A 20646-nucleotide genomic window follows, 5' to 3' on the forward strand; every position below is an offset into this window, starting at 1 on the left:
GTTTTTCAGTCCGGAAATAAGCGCTAAACCTCAGCCTTTAGTGCAGGCACTGGAATGAGTATTAAACTATCGGAGTCATTACAGTTTGGCCCCTTCCCCTCACTGCTTCCCAAGGCATCCCAGTCCATACGTTACTGCGACACACATTGCTTAGCTTTGTTTGAAGGGCAGCAAATGACTGGTGTCACCTCTAGTCAGCATCTCATTTCCTGTTCATTGCTAATCACCAATGCGGACAAGGAAAGAGTGTTTGTCCCAGACACATTTAAATCCAGATCTGAGCTGCTTATAAGCCTTCCATCCATCACGGCCACCCTGGGGGCCTAGCTCTGTAAGCAGCACCCACAGCCATGAAGGATGTTCAGAGTATCTTACATTTGCTTTGGCTCTTCAGGGCTCATGCTGGCGTCTCTTGAAGACCTCAGGTGAAGAGAACCGAGGCCGGATGTCCCCAAAGGGCCATATGGCATGGCGGCCGCGAGGTTGTGCGGGATGAGCTCCGGAGCGCCGCGCTGAGGAGAGCGACTGTTCCTGCGCCCGGTGCGGCCCTCAGTCAGGTGGGCGCGATGCCCGCCGAGGGGCTGAGACGCGGCCTGGGGGGCTCTCGGCCCCGGAGATCCCGCCCGGAGGCGCCGCGACGGAGCAGCGCTCCTCCGCGTGTGCGATGCGCGGCCGCGTGTGGGGCGCGGGCGGCGGAGTCTCCACCTCTTCTGGCAACTTGAACCTGTGGCTGCCAAACTCCATTAAAGCTATCAGCAGTCGGGGGGGACGCACTTCACAGCGTAGGCGGGATAGGTTGCTTTTTTTTTTTTTTTTTTGAATATCTTTTTTTTTTTTTTTTACCCCTCTTCGAAAGCTTGTGACTGCTCCCGAGCCGGCCCCGAGCTGCAGCCGCGGTCCCGAGCCGCGCCGCGGGCACCGGAACGTCCCATGGCCGCACCGCCGCGCGCTGCGCCCCGCTGAGCTCCGCGGGCACCGGCGACGGTCGCGCTCCTCCCGCCGAGGAAGCAGAGCATCGTCCACCATGGTCCGGTGCTGGTGGCTCGCCGGGCTGCTCGTAGGTAGGTGGCATCCCCCAGAGCGGCGGGGGGTGGGAGAGGGCGGTGGGGAGCTGCCCGCCGCCTCCATCCCCACCGGCGGCAGGGAGCCCGCGAGGCAGCCGCGAGGCGGGACGGGCTGCAGCACGGGGTGCCCCGCCGCACAGCATGAAGGAGCCCGGCGCTGCCCCGCTGCCCGCCCCGCTGCGTCCCGGGGGTGGTTCCGTGCCGGTGGGTTTTCAGATCTCCGGCACCTGCCTGGTAAAGGAGAGCTGCAGAAGCCGTCTCCCCCCCGGCACACGGCTGTGGGACCCTCCGGGAGGCACAGGCTGCGTCTTTGAGGCCGCCTTTCAAAAGGGCTTCACTTAACCCCACAGTTCTTGGAGCTGTTTCAGAAGGAAAGGTTCTGGCTGAAGAGACCGTGTGGGAGAACAAAGACAACAGAGCGGTGAAAAAGGCAAAATGATTTCTGATGGTGACAGAGGGCAGAACCTGGGGAAGGCTTCCCCATCCTCACACGGATGTTGCCCTGGGAAATGCTTGGGAGACCCTTGGTTGGAGCTGTGTGCCCCCAGACAGGTGAAAGGAAGGGGGGAGCGTGCCCCTGTGCCCCTGTGTAGAAGCTGGGTTTCCTTTTCTTCCATTCTTTTCTGCCACTTAGTTTGCTCATCTGAGTCTCTGGACAGCCAAATATCACACTGACTGCCTGTGAAACTCTGGGCTCCATTTAGTGACCATTGCAGAGGAATCGTGTAGTGACAGCTGTTGGAAATTATTTGCACTGAGAGTAATGGACCAGACTACAGAAAGTCTCAAAGCATGGTACTATATGGTACCATAAGGTTACTTGTCTGTTCCCTTATCTGGGATCTTTGTCATACGTGGTTCCCCAGATGTAAGCTTCCACAGGTTGAGAAATACATATTCTGCCTCTAGAGATTTCATTAGCTCCAGTTGCGCTGCTCAGAGATCTGCTATACTGCATTATGTAAGGTTACTCATGTAACTCTAATTAGAATACCGCTTTCTTAGATTGTCCTGCAATTTTAGTCCAATCAAATTAAAATCCAGTGCTTTTCCATCTAATGTCAGTGACAGAATTTCCACCGATTTCAGTAAGAACAGAAGTTGGACCCTAAAAGATGTGTTTAAATAGCTACGTTGGATCCAGAGCTCATTAAAACCAAAGCGGGATTTGCCAGGGATTTCAGTGTGTGTGAGACTGGCATTGGGAATTTTGCATGAAACTGAACATCAGCATGACACCAATGCATAATTAGTTGAAAAAATACTTTAGTTAGGTAACTGGACCTGAATTTGGAGTTTCTTCCAGCAAAGAATCACTCATTCTTAGGAATGTCCCAAGAGACTTGCTAAGTTTGTACCTAAACTTTCATTAAAGTCTTTACATTCCAATAACACGACACTGATATTTTTCATGTGTAGCTTCTCCTACATGGTTTTAACACTTTCAGAGTTTATTTTTAGGTTAGAAAATGACTGTGTTGGGGTAAGTTAAGATCAGCAGTTGCATTCAATTGTAAGAATAGGAAGAGAATCCTCTACACAGTAGCACTGAATTAAATATAGATGTATGCTTACATGTATATATCCACTATTAAATTAACATCATTGTCTTTGGTTCAAGTGTTTGATTTGGGCAATATTTACTTTACTAATGTAATTTTTTCAAGTTGGCATTTTTTTTCTTCTCCAGTTCTCAAGTTGGCCAAAAAATCAACAACTAACATATTATGCTGGGTTGTGTGATTTGACTTTATTTGTTCTTCCATAGTTATAGCTTAGCCATGTTCAAAGTATGTGAATATAGATAAAAACAAGGTTGAGATGTGAAAAAAGCATAAGTGAAAAAAAATATCGTGTGGTTTCTATATTTTCCCCACAAGCACAAATTGTTGAGTAAGGAGATTTTCAAAAGCCAGAAATTGCTATGAAGAAAACCAAAGCTGGAATCCAGTGCTAGGGGAGGCTGCATCTGGCAGAACAAAGTTTGGAAAGAGATTCTGCTTTCAATGGGATCCTGTGTTTCCCCACAACACAGCATATGTCATCTGTAAAAACAACGCTTTCATGGATGAGATACAATCACTGCTAAAATCAACCTCAAAATTAGGAAGCACCTACACAACACTCTCAGCCAGTTCCTTTGGTTTTCTTACCTGTTTCTTGAGGACGATAAAGCCATGAAAACAGAGAATTGCTAATTTCATCATTTTAAGACAATGCATCTCAGATACAATATTACCAAGAAACTGACGGTGAGAAAGTGGGAATTTTAAAGTGTAACCCTTTTTCTGTAGGCTAAGATTGCTGCCAGAAACTGAAAACATGATTCATATGACTGCTCCCCCTCTCTACCCTGCTTAAATTGTGTAACATCTGAGGTATTAGTAATCTGCAATCTGCTGGTTGTTTTTTTTTTTTCCCTTTAGAGAGTTTGACGGTCTCATGCTGTAAAGAGTGAAATTGGGAAAGTTCTATTTCTGTGTATTGAGAAAAAAAAAAATCTGTTTGAAATTCTAAGACTCCAGATTGTTAAGTGATAAAAGGGTTGAAATCCATCATTAATTTTAGCACTGTGATGGTGTGATAATAAGGTCTTTCATGCTGATGTTTTCTCACTTTCATCAAAATCATCATGATTTGAGTTGACCTGAACCTGGGAATGCTGCAATGAAGCTCAACTCCCATGGCCTTGTTAGAGACAGTTGCATCAGTTCAGTAATGTCTCTCGTCTTACAGTTGCTGTGCTGGTACATAAATCAACAGGAGAAACTTCAGCACTGACTGTTCAAAGAAATTTACTTGAGTCTAGCCCATAAATTTAAACTTGAGTGCAACCATTTGATCAATCACTGGAAAACTTCCCCATGGTTTCTTCTGCACTGATATGAAGCACTGTCAAACATACGACATTTTGGTCTTGTCCACATCAAAGAGCTTTTGCCCCTGTACTCTGGGATCTGCTTATACACCCAGCTTCCCACTAAGAGAAATGCATTTACCTGGGTCATGCTCTTACTGAAGCCACAGGTGCTGGACATTGGCAGATTATGGCTTTTAAGTATCTCTTCTAACCTGTTAATACAAAATCATAATTAGACTTTATAAAGCTTTTCAGAGATTTTTCAGAGAGCAGCTCAGTTTTCCTTGTTTGTTTTGCTGTGAAAAAAGTCCTAAGTTTTGTTAATTGTGAGTAGCACAAGTCCTGTTATTGGATTATACAGTGTGTAGGTTGAATGTCAACTTTGATTTCAGCATCTGTCAGCTGTGTTTAGTGGAGCTGGAACACACCAGAACTTGGCTGATGTTGACAGGCAAAACAGTAGACTGAAATTTCAAGCTATCTAGAAACCACACCCAGACCCCAAAACACATGTTAGAAGTAACTGTAATTCTCTGCTTCAGCTGAACAAGTAAGATTTTTCTATGGTCACTTGTGATTCTTTGTTAAACACATGAGTGTTTCTGGGATGGAACGTGTATCAGTTTACCACCTATGTGCAGAACGTTGTTTTTTCTGAGAATACCCTCTGTTATGAGTGCTTTTGAATGCCTTCCTCATCCTTTTGCTTTGCGTGGGCCAAGTAGCCCCAGACTATTAGATCCCATTAGATCCTGTTTTTATTACTATAAACAGTATCTTTGCTGCAGTGCCAAGACTCCTATTGTGTTAGGTGCTACATACGGAGAGAACAAAAGGATCGCTCTTGCTTTAGAGGGTTTATAATCTAATTTCCTGGTCTTAGGTTTCCAACAGTGAGTTGCAGGGACATACTGGGATTCCCAGCTGTGTCCAGCAGTTAGAACCTATTGCAGTTGTTTATATCTTTAAGTGCCTAAATGCCTTGGTGCCTCTGGCACGAATTTCTGAACCCACCGAGGCGATCTTGATGAGGAGGAGGGCGAACAATGAGCTTACACAGGAGAGCAGCTGTCTCCCGTGGGAGCTGAGGACCGGGAGCACTCCATGGCAGTGGGAGACTGAAAGGCCACTCTCAGCATCCCGCCAGCTCCCTGCCAAGAGCGGGTTATTCCCTGCTGTACTAAAGCTTTGTTCAATCCTTCAAAATCCTGCCAAGCAAGTGGACTTGTGCTGCCTACTAGATTGTGCCTCAAGAAGTTCACACTGATATACAAGGCACATTTTTTTCACTCTTCATTCAATCCCAACAGAACCTCTTTATTCGTTGTAAGGAATTCCTTCCCTTCCTTGGTGTTTATGCTTTGTGAATATTTATAGGCTGTTATCATGTCCATCTCTCTCCCCAGTTGTCACTCAGCCAGGCTGCATGTGCTCTGCTCTTTTAATTCTTGCTTCGTAACTCAATCTCTCCCACCCCCTAATCGTTTTCTGTTGTTCTGCTCTCAGCTCCTGCCAGTCCCAGTTGCTCATTTTGCTTGGGGGGAATGCTATATTTATGTTAATGTTATGTGGTGGGTGGTCCTCTCTGTGCTTATGGTCCATGTGAGTGATTTAGATGTTTAAAATGAGGTTGGCATTTTATAGCCAAGCCATTGCCTGGTTGCCAGTTCCACTCTTCAAAGCACTCTGGGAGAAAATATGCTTAGCCATCACTATTAAAAGCAGCCACAATAGCCACTGGTAAAGTGTCTGTGCAGGGCTTGGAGGGTATTGCCAAAACTCCATGGATGTGCCACAGATTCACAATGATGGTCTGCCATTACTTTCAAAACCATGCACTGTATTCTCTATTAAGTTTTCATCTTGCGTAACTTCAGGAAGATAGATGTCCTATTTCCCATTTGGTTAGAACATGAATTCTGGTTAGAATTTAACTGAGTCATGGTTTTACCCCTGGGGTATTGTTCAGCATGGGGCTGAGCTGGTTTGCTTTCCCTTCTCCAGCTCTCACCCATCTCTCACCGTCCAGGTGTCTCACTGGGATCTCACCAAAACCAAACTGAAGTTCTCATCAGTGTTCAAGGAAGAAAAAATTGAAGCATTTCCTTTCATCCTTCAGTGTTCTTTGCCTTTTCCTTCTACATTTCTCTGTGCCAGACACCTGTGGCAGTACTGCTCAGGATTTAACACAGGTCACAATGTGTCCATGCTGTCTGAAATAACAGGATTTTTTGGTGACTTACCAAAAAGAAGGCATGTAGCAGTTATCCCATTAGTTCACAACTCTGCTCATTAACCCTTGGTGCTCTGGCTGTTGGTTCCTGTGGCTCGGGTTGGCACAGTGCTGGCAGCAGGCAGGCTCCTGACTGCATGCAGGCCGCTGCTGCCTGTGGGGGCCATGTGGTGCTGCTCAGCTGTTTTTGACTGAGTCTTTGACACTGGCTGGTCTAGGCGAGGAAGAGCACGAGTCTCCCCTTCCTGAGGCTGCCTGATGCCACCTGAGCGGTGGGAGAAAGGAGGGAGAAGTGGCGTGGGGCGGCAGGACCTGTGTCTGTTAGGGCAGCGAGCGTCAGGAAGGGCTCTGCTGGAACTGAAAAGCATGGCATGGTGATTGACAGTAACTCTCTGGGGAATGTGTACTGGCATCTGCCGCCAGAGCTTTTATTTCTCGTGCCGCCATAGTCCTCTATGCCAGCTGCGGTGTGCCCTGCTTTGTTTGCTCCATCTGGGGAGAGAACGTGCCATACCCCATTTCTCCTTTGTATTCCTGTATTCTTTCACTGCAGTATTCATGCCAGTTTATGGAGAAGGGCACTTTCTGAATAAGGTCCTGATGCTGTGTTGTCACAGTCATGGGATCTTTCCTATTTATGACTCCAATGAAAGCGGGATCGAGCCCTGCAATCCTATTTACAGTGTCAGGTCTGGTTTTCTTCAGTGTAAACAGCCAGAGAGAGCAGTTTTAAGAGCCTTTTTATTTAAATATAGTTTATACTGAAGAAGATCTTTGACATGCAGGAGAGAATATCTTCTCCCTTCTCCCTTTCCCTCCTACAAATTCCATTTGTCTTGTCATCTACCTCTGGACATGACACTTACAGGAGAAATAAATGGTTCCATGATTCCAAGAGCAAAATATTTACTTCTCTAGTGCCTTAAAAACCTCTAGACAGCTCACCACAAGTGCTCCACTATTTTAATTGTGGATGTGAGACAGATCAGACAATGATCACAGCCACAGAAGACAGGGTAAAGTGTCTGAGCTTGTTTTCCAGTATGCTTAAATTTATGTGGTGAAGTTGTTTCAAAAAGTTCTCCGAAACCCTGAGCTGTTTGGGACTTTTGAGTGAGTTGAGTTCCCTCTTAGGATCTGCAGAATGCGGTCATGCTCTGTACTGCACAAGGGGATGCTCTGCAGTGATAGCTAACATATCCAATGTGTTCATTGTGCCACTCTTCAAGGAACACAAAGAAACATCTGGTGAATTCAAAGCTTTTTGCAAGTAGCACAGGCTGAGCATCTGTCTAGTGAAACAGCTCTACATATGCCCATTTTACTGAAAAATAAGGGATGAATAATAGAAATACTTTTCCAGAAGCCATACAGAACTCCAGTGAAAGCACTGGCATCGTCCCTCAACCACTTGACCACATTCTGGCTTCAATTCAGGGAGGCATTACTAATCAGGAAAAATGCTCATGAACTGGCTTAATTTGAAGCTCGTGCTTAAGTTTCACTGAAACCAATTAGACTTAAGCATGTGCTTAAGTCCTGTCCAAAACTGGGTTCAGTTTGAATGCAAACAAAATGCAAAGTTGTACAGTGAAACACTGTTCCACCCCCAGTGGGTTATATTTAAGTTTTATAACTTTATAATATCATAAAATAAAATATATCTCTTCCCACAGAGTTGTTCTCTTGGGAATGCCTTATTCTGAGTGAATAAAAAGCACCGCTGACTTAATCTGCACACAAATGCAAAAGAAATTGATTTGCTTAATACAGACATCTTTGCTTTTGAAAAAATGCTTATTCCTTTAGTGGCTATCCCAAAATCCATTCTGCATGCTCTCAGGAGAGAAAAATGCTAAGGAAACACTGTTTTGCTCTGTTAATGAAGTCTGTGTGGATAAGTACAATTTACTTAAGCAGAATATATTGATAAGTTTCTTATCACCCATTTCATTCCAGTCTGAACATTCCTCAGAAAATATCAAAGGCTTTAGGTCATCTCTAAATGAAGAAATGTGAAATGCTACATGACTTCAGGCACTGATCTTATCCCTGTGAATGGGTGACTAACTGAAACATTAGATTTATAACTGGAAATAATAAATTCTGGCAATAGGAGGCAATAACATAACAGATTAAGCAATCTAGCTCTGGAGAAGAGTTCATCTTCAGTAATTTGGTGCAAACTCTAATGTATGCATTTTCTCCTCCATTTATAAAGGAACAGATGTGTGACTCAACTTTGCTTTTTTCCAAAGTCAATCTGCATGGAGAAACACAAACAAGGTTTGTTTCCAACAGAGCATATTGCAGTATTTATCTCATGGATGGTATTTTTTTTCCTTCAAAATGGAGAAATGGATCTGAATCTGCAGCAAAGAGTACTTCTGTAGCACAGCTCCTGTGGCAGGTTCTCATTTCAGGCTTGGCCATTGCCTAGGAATCTTTCGTCCTAATTTTACCAAGAATTTACTTTGCGTAGGAATTTCCAGTTCTGCCTTTCTATCATTTGATGCTGTGGGTCTGATTTTTTTCTTAAAGTTGCTTATACAAATGAGAGTATGGAATAGTTGATTAGTATTTGCTACTGCAGTTGTCTCAAGACTTGGTCCAGTTTCTGCTGGTTCCAGGGATCAGCCTGGTGTTCCTAATTGCTTGAGTACTTGTGCAGCCCTCTTGCCTGGAGACCTTGGGCCAGTGCTTTGGATGCAGCACGCACCAGAAAGCTGGAAAAAGATCCTGTTTTGTCTAGCTGCTGCACTGAGGAGCTCTCTGGAAACGCTTGTGGTTAATCAATACAGACAGACAGGATAACGAGAGAGTGGAAGAGATCACAGTTGGAGATTTTTTTTAGATTTTCCTATGAATGAGTATTTTTGTCTTGAAGATGAATTGTCATTAATTCCTTCCCCCTCCTTGCCCAAGAACTCTATGAAGCAGTCAGCTTGTGTCTCTCTTAAGATGGAGAGAGAAGCTGCTCTGATGTGTGTCCCCAGGGGCTGAGTAACAGAGTGACACATGAGTGACACATGAGTGACACATGAGTGACAGCCACTTTATGCTGCTCTTGAAATCAAAATGTGCCCTAACTACAGATCTTAGGTCTGGAATTGAACTTTTCCAAGCTGAAACACTGTTTGGATCTGGTGGGGCTGGGCTGGAGTATTTGAGAGAGAAAAGCAGCCACAAAATTTGGATACAATCCAGTAGCTTTTGGTTTGAGGATGCATTCAGCTTGGAGTCTTGTGTACAGTTAAGTAAGATAAAATCCCAAGGAATTCCCATCATGTCAAATATTTACATTCTAGAGGTTTTTTATTTTTACTTTTTCTCTCTCACTTTTTTTTTTTCCCCCCATGGAGTTTGATCCTGATTATAAAAATTCCCTTTCCTATTGAATGTGTCAAAATCTTGTGATCATGTTGCCACAGTGTCTGTGCTCTCAAATAATGCAGACTTTTCGTGTCTCTGCCAAAAGCAGCAATAAGGGTTCAGTCAAACACTGAGGCTTCTGCTGCAATAAACACACACACACAGCAGTTAGCAAGTTCAGCACGGGGCTGTATTCACTGCTGTTATTTCGGTATAACTATAGATTGCACTAACACCTCCAGAGCCCTTCTGTGGTTGTAAGCAGGACCAAATTTGGCCCATATTATCTATTACCTCTAACCCAAATTAGAGCTATTTGTGTAGCTATTTGTGTAGTTTACAGTTTTCTCTAAGATAATTATTTCATATGTTTTAAGTGTAATTCAGTTTGGACTGTCCTTTAACTGAAAAATCTCCAACAGCTTTGCCAGTAGTTAGGCCTGGTGCTAGGTTGGGCAGCTGGAGCTTGGCTATTCTGCAGCTGAGTGAGAAAGCAGCAGGAGTGGGGCTTCTCGGAGCAGAGCTCTGGCAGCAGTGGGTGAGAGAGCAGAACCAAACGGTGCCACCTGGTACCACGGTGGTACCAGGCTGCAATCTTAACCAGTAGCCAGGGCTTTGTCGTTCAGGTTTGTCTTTTCATGTGAGGGCTCGCAGGAACTGATTTTTAGGAAGCACAATGCAGTGCAAGCAATTGAGAAGGAGCAGGCTATCCCTGCTTGCCTTGTCAGGCCCTTTACAGATGATTAAAACAGAACAATTGCGAGTCTGCTCCAGGAAGACCCCTCAGCACCAATAAAGCATCTTTCCAGCCAGTTCCTGCACTGCAGCGCACAGTGAGGTAACAGAACATCCGCAGTGCTTTCAGTGCCTTTGGGTAGGTCGGCTGCTTGTTAATGCTCCCCTGCTCAGCTGGGGCTTTGTGTGCCGTGCGCTTATTCCCTGTGGTCGTTCCAGGGTCTGTGTGTTAACATCTGCACACATTTTGAAGGCGCCGTTCCTGTGATGTGTAAAACCTTCGCTCTGCAGAGAAGTGACTGAATTTGTGCATCAGACAGTCTGAAGTTCCACGGCCAGCCGGGCTGCAGGACGGGCACGAGTAGGGCAGGAACAGCGGTGGGGATGTGGCAGCTTCGCTGGGCCCTGGTTTCAAAGAGGCAAATTCCACCTTCCTTCCTGAGGAAAACTCACCAGGAGGGCAGCAGGAGTTTGCTAAGAGCAAATAACGCACAGGAATATGCATTTATGTGCGTGCAGGCAAAGGTCTGCAGCGTTTAATCGCGTGCTCACACATTCCCATAGCCAATAACATCCGTTGTTATGGGAAATGAGGTAAGTGACAGAAGTGCTGTCCTTATGGCGGGCGACAGGCGGGCCGCCGTTCCCATGCCGTAATTCCCGCATCGGTTAGGCGCTGCCGCAGCGGCTTCGGAGAGAGCGGGAACAAAGGGCGGCAGCTGCGCCGACGGACAGAGCGATGGCTTCAGGTACTGGAGCTGGGAGCCGGCAACAGCGGGGTCTGTGTGCGGGGCCCTGCGGTGCGTGCGTGCGTGCGTATGTATGTATGTCTGTATGTGTGTGTATATGTGTATTGTGTGTATGTGTGTGTGTGTGTACTGACCGTCTCCCCGCCTCTCCCCGCAGTGTACGCGGTCGCGGAGCGCTCGCTGCGCTGGGAGCCGCGGTGCCGGCAGCAGCTCCGCCACCTGCAGGACGGCGCCAGGATCGAGGCGCGGCTCCCGCCCCGCCTGGAGGGCCATTGGATCTCCATCGGGTAAGGAAGGCCCCGCGGGCGGCGGGAACCCCAGCCCACCCCGACCCGACCCCTCAGCCTCCCTCCTCAATGGGCCTCGGGGCAGAGCGGGCTCCAGAGTCCCTCCATCCCATTTTCTCGATGGGCACAAAGCATCACGTCACACCCGTGAACCGCCACTGCACCGTCGCATTTTGGCAGTGGCTCTTAAAGAAGACCTCGAAATCTGCTCCTCCTGCCCCTCTCCCCCCGTGCTCCCCATTCCCCCCACCCCAGCCCCGCTCCCCACAAGGCGCCCATTGCCGTACCAATGACTCTGCACTGCCTCTGTCCTCAGGTGTGAGGTGCGGCCGGGGCCGGAGTTCCTCACCCGCTCCTACCTTTTCTACGCCAATCGCCTCTTCAAGGCCTTCCAGTTCTACTACTGGGACCCGTCCTGCCGCGAGCCCTCCTACTCGCTGGTCATCAAGGGCAAGCTGAGGCTACGCCAAGCCTCCTGGATCACCCGCGGGGCCACTGAGGCCGACTACCACCTGCACAAGGTGGGCATCGTTTTCCACAGCCAGAAGGCCATGCGGGAGGCGGCCTCCCGCATCAACCAAAGCTCGGGTGAGGGCTGCGGCGGTTTCCTGCCCCCAGGCCGTGCCTGGGCCCCCGGAGCCCTCTACGAACTGCTGAGTGCCAAAACCGAGCGTGACTGCACCGCGGCCCTGGGCTTCGCCATGCACGAGCTGAGCCTGGTGCGGGTGGAGACGCACCGCCAACCCCTGCCGGGGCCGCAGCAGAGCGGCAGCAGCCTGGTGGAGGAGCTGTACCTGGGAGACATCCATACTGACTGGCTGGAGCGGCTGCACTACCGCCCGACGGGCTACCAGCGTCCGCTGCAGAGTGCCGTGGTAAGTGCGAGTGCCCAGCCCGTGGGCTTCGCAAAGCGCTCCTTGGTTTTGTGCTATTAAAGTACTGACTGCCTGCACGTTGAGCGCCACAGACCCCAGGAGGAGATGTAGGTTCCCCCATCCCTTCCTGATTGCTGGAGTGGGATGGGCGAGCGCTCAGAAAGCACGAGAAGTAAGGCTGCCTTGGCATGGGGCTGCAGTTAATGGCTTTTCTTTGGCTCTGTGTTCTCCTCGGAAATGCAATTTCCTGGTTTCCTGCCCCACAGGCAGTGAAGGCTTCGGGCTGCACGTTGCTGCCCACTCTGCTGTTTGCCTCCCATCCCTCGCTGTTATGTCCTTCAGTTTCAGAGGAGCAAGGAAGCCAATGTCCGCCATTAAATTGCTACTGCTCTGTGTAATGCCATTAGAGGAGAAATGCTATTACACTGAAACCAAGCGTTCTCTGTGACAGAAATAGAGCTGAACAGGAGCCCTGCTTGCTTCTTGTTTTGTTTCATATGTTGCAGCAGGTTGCTTTATCTCCAGGAAAACACATTTTCATCTGAATCATGTCTGATCCATTCAGAAATGACTGAGCAGTGAGATGGGGGGGAAACCTCTCTGCATTTTGCCAGATGGAACTGAGTTAACTGAGGTAAAAAAGTTCTTTTCGGTGGAGATTGTGGGGGGCAGCATTTCCCCATGCCCCAGATGACAGCAGCTGAGCTTGGAAAAAGAAAACCACAGAGCAGCACCCCCCCTCCTCCAAAGTAACCTTCCCAAATTGGTAAAAACTCTGTTATCTTGGGCCAAACCCATATATATGAGCAAAACCAGATGGTAAATATAAACACTTCTAAAAGTTAATTTAAACCCAAACTTAAAGATACTGAAATCCACTCTCTGAGTATAGCACTGTAATTAATCAGCTCACAGCTCTCCAATGCACCCCGCACATGATGTCACCACTTGGCGGTCATTAGAAACTGCCATACATTAAGAATTCTTCACATGGCAGTGAGAAGGCTGAGGGAGTCCGACAGTTGGCTTTGTGTCCATAGTGATCAGTTCATGGGGCACAGCCTTTTTTTTTTTCTTTTTTTTTGTCAACTGGACTCATATTCCTTTGCCTGTGCTAGTGAGAGCAGCAGAGCTATGCTAGGAATTATTTTTTAACCCTCTTGATGAAAATATCACTCGTTTTCCCTTAAATTTATACCTCTTTTAAAGAAACCCATTCTCCCCAAATTACCTTTCATTATCAAAGAATTTCCTGTCTAAGGAGAGCAGATACATTTGCCAACTTCTGGGATTATTTAGCCATAATGTACTGTGTACTGTCAGCACTCATTAATGTGACAGTAGCAGTAAAACAAACTGAAAATGACTAAATTACAGTAGGCTCCAATCAACTCGCATGTAAATTACCCCCTCTCCAGTTAACTACTGAGTTATTTAACCTTGCTGCATGTAGTGGTTCAGCAAAGATTAGCTCGTGTTCTGGAAAACGATACAACATTCCAACCCTGCTTAATGAAAACTAAAGCAGTTGTGATGCACAGAGTGCCAGAAGGTGTTCCAGGCTGCCCCAAACCCTCTGGCACTTGACAAAGGACGGCAGAGGCGCAGGGCTGCACTCTGCAGCAGCTCTTGGCCTTGTCCAGCTCTACTGCTGCGTGCGAAGCCTCAGCTCAGAATGGCACAGAGCTCTTCATCACTCTTAACCTACTGAGATGTCTTGGATTGAGTTTGTTGCAGTCGAACGTGCCGCTGTGGGAGCGGGGAGTGTGGGATTTTTAAATAGTGTTTTTTTGAGAAGGGTTTTTTTCATCATATCGGTTGACATGAAAATTTTCTGTCTCCTGCAGCACCACACGCATCCCTGCCCGGCCTGCGGGGCTATCTACAGAGCTGACGAGCACCACCCGCCCATCCTGCCTGCCCAGGGCGAGCTGCCGGTGCAGCTGAGCGGCAGCTGGGTGAGCACCCGCTGCGAGGTGCGCCCTGCCGTGCTCTTCCTCACTCGGTACTTCATCTTCCACGGCAGCAACCACACCTGGCAGGGCTACTACTACCACTACTCCGACCCGCTCTGCAAGCAGCCCACTTTCACCATTTACGCATCTGGGCGTTACACCCAGGGCGTCCCCTCCTCCAAGGTGAAAGGGGGCACGGAGCTGGCTTTCAAAGTCACACAAGCACGGGTGACACCCATGGATCAGGTGACGGTGATGATGCTGAACTCCTCCGAACCGGGGAGCTGTGGGCTCGCAAGCTCCTGGAGCGCCGGCGTGGAGCAGGATATAACGCCAACCAACGGCTGCTTGGCTTTGGGCATCAGGCTGCCCCACACGGAGTATGAGCTCTTCAGAACAGAGCACGACCCCAAGGGGCGCAGCCTGCTGTACACCGGTGAGAGGCCCACGGATGGATCCAGCCCTGACCGCCCCGACAAACGGCCCACGTCCTACCAGGCGCCCCTGGTTCAGTGCGCGGGTGCATCAGAGGAGTTCCCTAACTACTATAGTCTGAAATATGTGGGGAAAGAGGGTGCAAACGGCAGTGAAGAACTAAAACCTTTGCCTGTGGCCCTCTTACTGTTGATAGCACTGCAGGTGTTAAGATGGGACTAGCTCTCTATTCAGGTACAGCACAGAACCCAGATAGTCTTGGTGCTAGTATGATTTTTGTAACTTCCAACTGAGCACATCTGGAACCAGTTTTACTTAGACTTGGAAACACTTTAAATGAAAAAAAAGAAGGCAAAAAACAAAGAACAGTGAATGAAGCCAAGAAGATGTGCCTGACCACGTACTGCCTGATGGCTTTGTTGCCTCATCTCCCCTCGTCTTTGCATACCAATGTAATGTAGTGACATGGATGCACTGCACATTGCAATAAGTACTTCAGCAATATGAGGGGAAAAAGAGCAACATCAATTGCAACTGACGCTTTTGGCACTGCTAAGATTTAATCAAGGGCTTAGTTCAGGTGTAATTCAAACATCCAGTGTCAGCTGCTGAGTTTTTTTTGAGGTTAAGCTCCCTCCGCCATAGTCCTTATTGCTGTTTGTGCAAATTTGATCTGCAGTGTCCGTCAGCACCAGATACAGTGTCAGCAAGTGCTCTCACTAAGGACACAGCTAACGATGCCTCTCAGTTTACAGATGTTTTCTGCAGTTTTCACATGTACATACATGTGGAGATGCAGAGCAGCAATCCCAGAGCATCACCTGACAGACTTCTATGCCTGACTCTGGTCATAAGAAAAGCTACAGTAAATAGAAAAAGCTCCTGTGCATAGCAGTGCCAACTCCCAGCATTCTGTAGCTGCAGACACTGCATCCTTGCTGCACTATTTTGGCACTGCCAATCGCAGCTCCCACTCACAGGCAGTGAGCAAAGCAGATCACTCAGGTCTTCTCAGGCCGTATATTTTCACTGTCTCCTCTTCTGAGTGCATTGGCTGTTAATCCAGCTGTCGTATTAGTTGGACTGTCACTGCCATCCCGTTCACTTGAAGATGGTTTATAAATCTGCCTGCAGTGAACAATGCGCTGAGGAGACAACTCTGAGCAGCACTGTCAGACTGTCCAGAGCTCCGCTGGCAAGGAGGAGAAAGTAAGAAATTACATTCCCTTTGCTGCAGCCAAGAAGCATATAACTTACCTGGGGAAGACGTCTTTCCAGTAGCTAAAACCCCTCCAAATAAGCCTATATATCTTACAAAGGATATTTTTGTTAAACCATCTATGCAATAGCTACCTTCTTAATGCTGTTTTTACAAACTTGCAGCTTGTACTTAAATAATTTATGGGTTTTATAGCATCAAAGTACTTTTTTGGGGGAACTTACATTAATAATTCAGATGAGATGCTTATTAAATGCATACAGTTGTGACATACATGTTGTCAGCATGTTCACATGTTCCAGGCCCACGTAAGCAGCCACATCTCTGATGTGCACAGTGGCCAAACTCGGCTCGTCTGCCTTCAGTTCCATCTGTGATCAGTGGAAACTGCTCCAGGGTTTAGCTCAGCAGGCACAACGCCTCCCTTCGTTGCCAAAGCTTGTTGTGCTTTGTTGCTCGCTGCTGCATGGAGATGTGTGGGCAAACATTTGAAGAACTGAAGTGCACCATAAGGAACAGGGCTTTTGTCAACTTGGGACACCCTGGGAAGGTGCAATGTATGACTGAGGCATAGCAGCACTGCCTCTCATTGAAGCTGCATGCAGTTTTTTCCATAGCAGAGCTGTTTGCCATCACCAATTAATGCAATGTAGGAGGTTACAATACTCAAAACTGGAGAAGGACCCCCAGCTCCCTGCAGCAGCCGTGGTGCTCAGCACTGCTCAGCTCTGCAGCAGTGAGCACAGCCCTGCACAGCGCTTCACACTTCGGAAAGGAAAAAAAAGCCATGAAAATGCTATCTGCATAAACATAGCAACTTTTATTGTTCTTTTCACAGTTTTGGGAGAAACATTTCTAAATTATACAGTTATTCTCTCAAGAATTTGTGCCTTTTTTCCAATCTGACAGTGAATCTTGTTTTGCTCATTTTGCTAAGATCAAAGAGAGAGTGGTGTTTGGTATTTTCTGTGCGTGAAGGTAGTCGTGCACTGTCATCAAGATAAACTCAGCCAACCAGTTTTCTCTCTCCCTCTACGGCCTTTCACACTCTGCTAGTAATTTAGTAAGTTTTGAGTCTCTTTTTGCATCTATCCCAACTATCCAGCTTCTCTCTCAACATGTAAATATCCAAATTGCATCAAAAATGCCCGTCTCATAGCTGAGACATACAGAAGTACAATCACTGCCAGGGATAATTCAAAACAACTGACCTTTGTCAGTTTTTCACCCTGGGACTGCACTGGGAGCACAGGTGGAGCTCCCGTTCTCTGACTCTGAGCACAGAGATGTTCATCACGTTACTGTTTCCTCAGTAGCGATTTTAGGTGTATTTTCAGTGGTTTGGAAGCACTGAATTGTATCAGATCCCTGCAGAAGCCTTCTGTGAGCATCCCCACTTCACTGTGGTTCTCTTGCAAGGACCACTTCTGAAATGTGCGATTTTCACAGAACACCAGGCTTTGCTGGGGGTCCAGCTACACTCAATCCACATTAATCCCAAAGAAAAAAGAGAAATAAAGACAGGATGAAATAAGTGATTTACATGATGCTCCTCCATTAGTGTTCATCTCCTTTTTCATCCCTAAGCAAGCACATACCCGGTCACCCCAGGTTGTATGCCACCCTCATCAGCAGAGATGGCCTCAGACATCTCCCTTAGAAGTACTGACAGAAGTTTTATAGACTGAATTTAAAGATGCTAACTTTGAATGTTAAGCACTGCTAATGAATGACATCAGCTCTCCAGTTCTCCTAGCTCATCACTAGCAGTTTCACCACCTGCATCCAGAAACAACCCTTATCTCCTGCCAAGATTTCCTCGGTACCTCAGCTCTTCACCCCCCTCCTTCCCCCCAAGCACTCGAGCCCATACATTTTTCTTTTCCTTTGGCTATTGCTTTCCTTATTAATTTTCTACACTTCATAACTCTTATCCTTCGTGTTGACTGCTGTCAGTTTCCCTTTTTCTTGTTTTATATTACATCTACTTTCCCCCTCATTCATCACAGAAATAGGATGGGCTTTTTGCCAAAGTTGTTCTCTTCCTTAATTGCCAAACTGTTGAGGTTGGGCCATTTCCTACCTTTCTCATAGAAAACTGCCAGTTCGAATTCTGCTTGCCATCTAATTTCTTCTTCACCAGCAGATTTAATGCTGAATTTGCTGAGCTGTGCCCTTTGGAAGCACCACGTAGGTTCCCTGGCAGCTTGCAGGCCTACGCCTGAATGCAGGGGGGATCCCCCAGGGAGCACCAACTCCTGGTGCTCTGATTCCTTTCTCCTCAGCCAGCACAACCAGGACAAAAGCAAATACCTTTATGCCTAACACTGTATTAAAATCAAGGACGTAACAAGCATCAGATCTGACAACTGAACTCTGTCCGGCTCTGAAGTACACACGTGCCTTCTTGCTGTAGCTGCGAAGAAAAAGCAAGCTGAGGGCTGTTTGACCAGCTGGAAGTCAGTGATACAGCCACACGTGTCTCCAAAGCCTTCCTCTGAACTTCTAATATAGTTAAAATGATGAAAAGCACTACCTCCAAAAACAGAAGAAGAAAAAAAGCAGCACAGTTCAAGCATTCTGCATACACTCAGTAGCTTCCTGCACTGCATCTGAGCATCAGTCTCACACGTCCAGCCCCACCTTTACTCAATGCACAGCCTCTGTGATGCTCTGCTCCCGGAGCAGCACACTGATGGACAGCTGCCAACTCAGCCTTGGGTCGGATCTGCTCAACAGCTGCATTAGCAGGGACTTTTTCCAGTGATCCATCCTCATGCCCGTGTTTAAAATGCCTCACGATGTTTTCTAATTTGCCCCCAAACACTGAAACAACGCACAAAGTATTAAAACACTTCTGGAAAACTCATTCGCACTGAGTCAGTGCTTCATCTGATAACCGATCCACACTGAATCTAAAAGCCTCATATTGACTACTGACACTGCACTGAGGCAGCAGAGGACAGAAAGGAGGTGGCTGACTGCACCCGGACACCAGGAGCAAACTGATCAGCACGGCAGTGAAACACACAGCAGCTGCTGCTCCACCTGCAGCCCCACAGCAGTCAGCCCTGACGTACAGGTGGGTTCCGTGTTGTGCCACATTCATTCAGGTGACCTTTCAAAAACCAAATTATACAGATCTTAAGAGGACTTCAGCTGATGCAGTGCCAGGCAGTGCTGTTGCTGGACACCCTCTGGTCAGCCGCAGCTCAGTGCTGCAGTGGACATCAGAGCCACCTCCCACCCCCTCCAAGCAGCCAAACCCGCAGCTCAGCTCTGTCATCTCCCAGCTCCTGACTTTGTATGGCCTTAATAAAGTCCTTCTAAAAGTAGCTGTGTAAGGATAATTACACGTGGGAGTTGTGCCAACCCAAACATGAGGGAGTTCAGAAGGCTCTTCTGGTTTTGCGAGTTTCTCCATGAAGAAAAAAAAAAGATTAAAAAATAGAAAGTACGGCAAAACCGGGGACAGCACTTCCCTGCAGGCTGCTCCTCAGCTCTTTGTAGGCACTTCAAAAGCTTGAAAAAAAGAATTAGGAACTTATTAAATGAGAATGAAGTGTACCAATGGAGAAATATAAACAGAAAAGCCAGATGTATAATGTCAACTTGTAATACGCAAGTTCAATTAATCCCTTAATTCATTTGTTTTCTTATCTTCTTTTGCTTTGCCATCTGGAAAAGGCCCTTCTCCAATGACACATTATAGGAGAAAGATCCAAGGTTCAAAATCTGCTTCAGGGAAACGCAGCCTTGTTTCTTTACTCACAGACTCGAGAGATTCATGCAGATGCTTCAGGACAAACCTGGGCCTGGACCAGGGGGAAAACATCTCCGTGGGAGCTTAGGACAGTTCTCAAACTTGTATACTCTTCCAAGTAAAAACGTGAAAGCAGTTCTGTAAAAGGAAATGAAGCCATGGGAACAGCAGAGCCAATGATAGGTATATTGAAGTAACAATGCATATCAGAATGTTTCATGGAAGAGGCTTCTGAACAGCTCTCACTTGTGTTGTTTCAAAGAAAAGCCTACATTTATCCAGTAAAAAAAAATAAACTAAAAATCACTCAATTGATAAAACAAATTTTACAGTTAAGCAGATTTGAGTAGCAGAAACACAACTACTTTGTCCTTGGAAGCTCATCCAAACAAGAGGCAGCAGTACAATGCTGTGTCCCTTCAGCACTGACACCCATCAGCAAAGTGATTCAGAGCACATGAGGCAGTTGGGGGAACACAGAAATCGCTGGTGGATGTGGGCAAAGGATCTGCACTGCCCTGCTTGAACAACAAACCCCTCTGTTTGTCTAACTGCCTCTGATGGCTTACAGCAGCACTGCAGCCCATTGTCAGCTCTTAATGGAGCAAACCTGCAGAAGAGCCAGATTTCAGCCTGCAGGAGCAGGCAGCCTCGCTCAATAGTCACTTTTCTTTCTGAAATGCCCACAATTGATTTATGTATTTCCTCAACAGTAAATCAGACTTGTAGAAATGCATCCAGTTGCAAAGAAGAGTAACATCCAGGTATGGCATGTATCTAATCCCAGTCCTACACAGTCACCTTTTTTTTTTTTTTTTGTGTATTTGTTTCTGAATAATAACAACACACAAAAAAACCCTAAAAACACAGATGTGCATACTGCAACTCACCACCTGTCCTTTTTCAACCTGCTCACTTGAGGATCTGAGTAATGGGTGCTGACCCATTTGCAAACAGAACTGAAAAGCAACTCTGAGCTGCTTCATGCTGCTCGTGGTACGGCTGCACAGCACACATGAGGTCCAGAGGGCTGCTCCTATGTGCTCATCCATTCCAAACAGAGGGCTCTTTGGTTGTGCTTTTCCTCAGTTGCTTTAGA

The 20646-nt window shown here is 47.0% G+C and overlaps 2 protein-coding genes across 4 annotated transcripts in view; one reads left to right on the forward strand and one right to left on the reverse strand.

The window, feature by feature from the left end:
* Positions 1 to 468: 468 nt before the first annotated feature.
* APCDD1L (APC down-regulated 1 like) lies at positions 469 to 16057 on the forward strand. 2 transcript variants are annotated; one of them, XM_085241406.1, is made up of 5 exons: positions 469 to 557; positions 857 to 1061; positions 11171 to 11300; positions 11617 to 12175; positions 14023 to 16057. In XM_085241406.1, the coding sequence occupies exons 2-5, from the start codon at positions 1025 to 1027 to the stop codon at positions 14785 to 14787; spliced, it is 1491 nt and encodes a 496-aa protein (XP_085097532.1). In that variant the 5' UTR covers positions 469 to 557; positions 857 to 1024; the 3' UTR covers positions 14788 to 16057. The 2 variants fall into 2 exon arrangements, with proteins under 2 accessions (XP_085097532.1, XP_019477860.2); XM_019622315.3 differs by lacking the exons at positions 469 to 557; positions 857 to 1061 and adding an exon at positions 10517 to 11013.
* A 526-nt stretch (positions 16058 to 16583) lies between these two features.
* VAPB (VAMP associated protein B and C) overlaps positions 16584 to 20646 on the reverse strand; it is a 35470-nt gene continuing 31407 nt past the window's right edge. The window contains exon 7 of one of the 2 annotated variants that reach the window (XR_014887723.1): positions 16584 to 19685. The gene's annotated coding sequence lies outside the window, so the exon portion shown is untranslated. Of the gene's footprint in view, positions 20640 to 20646 lie in introns of both variants that reach the window. The other variant, XR_014887722.1, reaches the window with a different exon arrangement.

Source organism: Meleagris gallopavo, chromosome 22, assembly GCF_905368555.1.
Source record: "Meleagris gallopavo chromosome 22, MGAL_WU_HG_1.1, whole genome shotgun sequence".
NCBI lineage: Eukaryota > Metazoa > Chordata > Aves > Galliformes > Phasianidae > Meleagris > Meleagris gallopavo.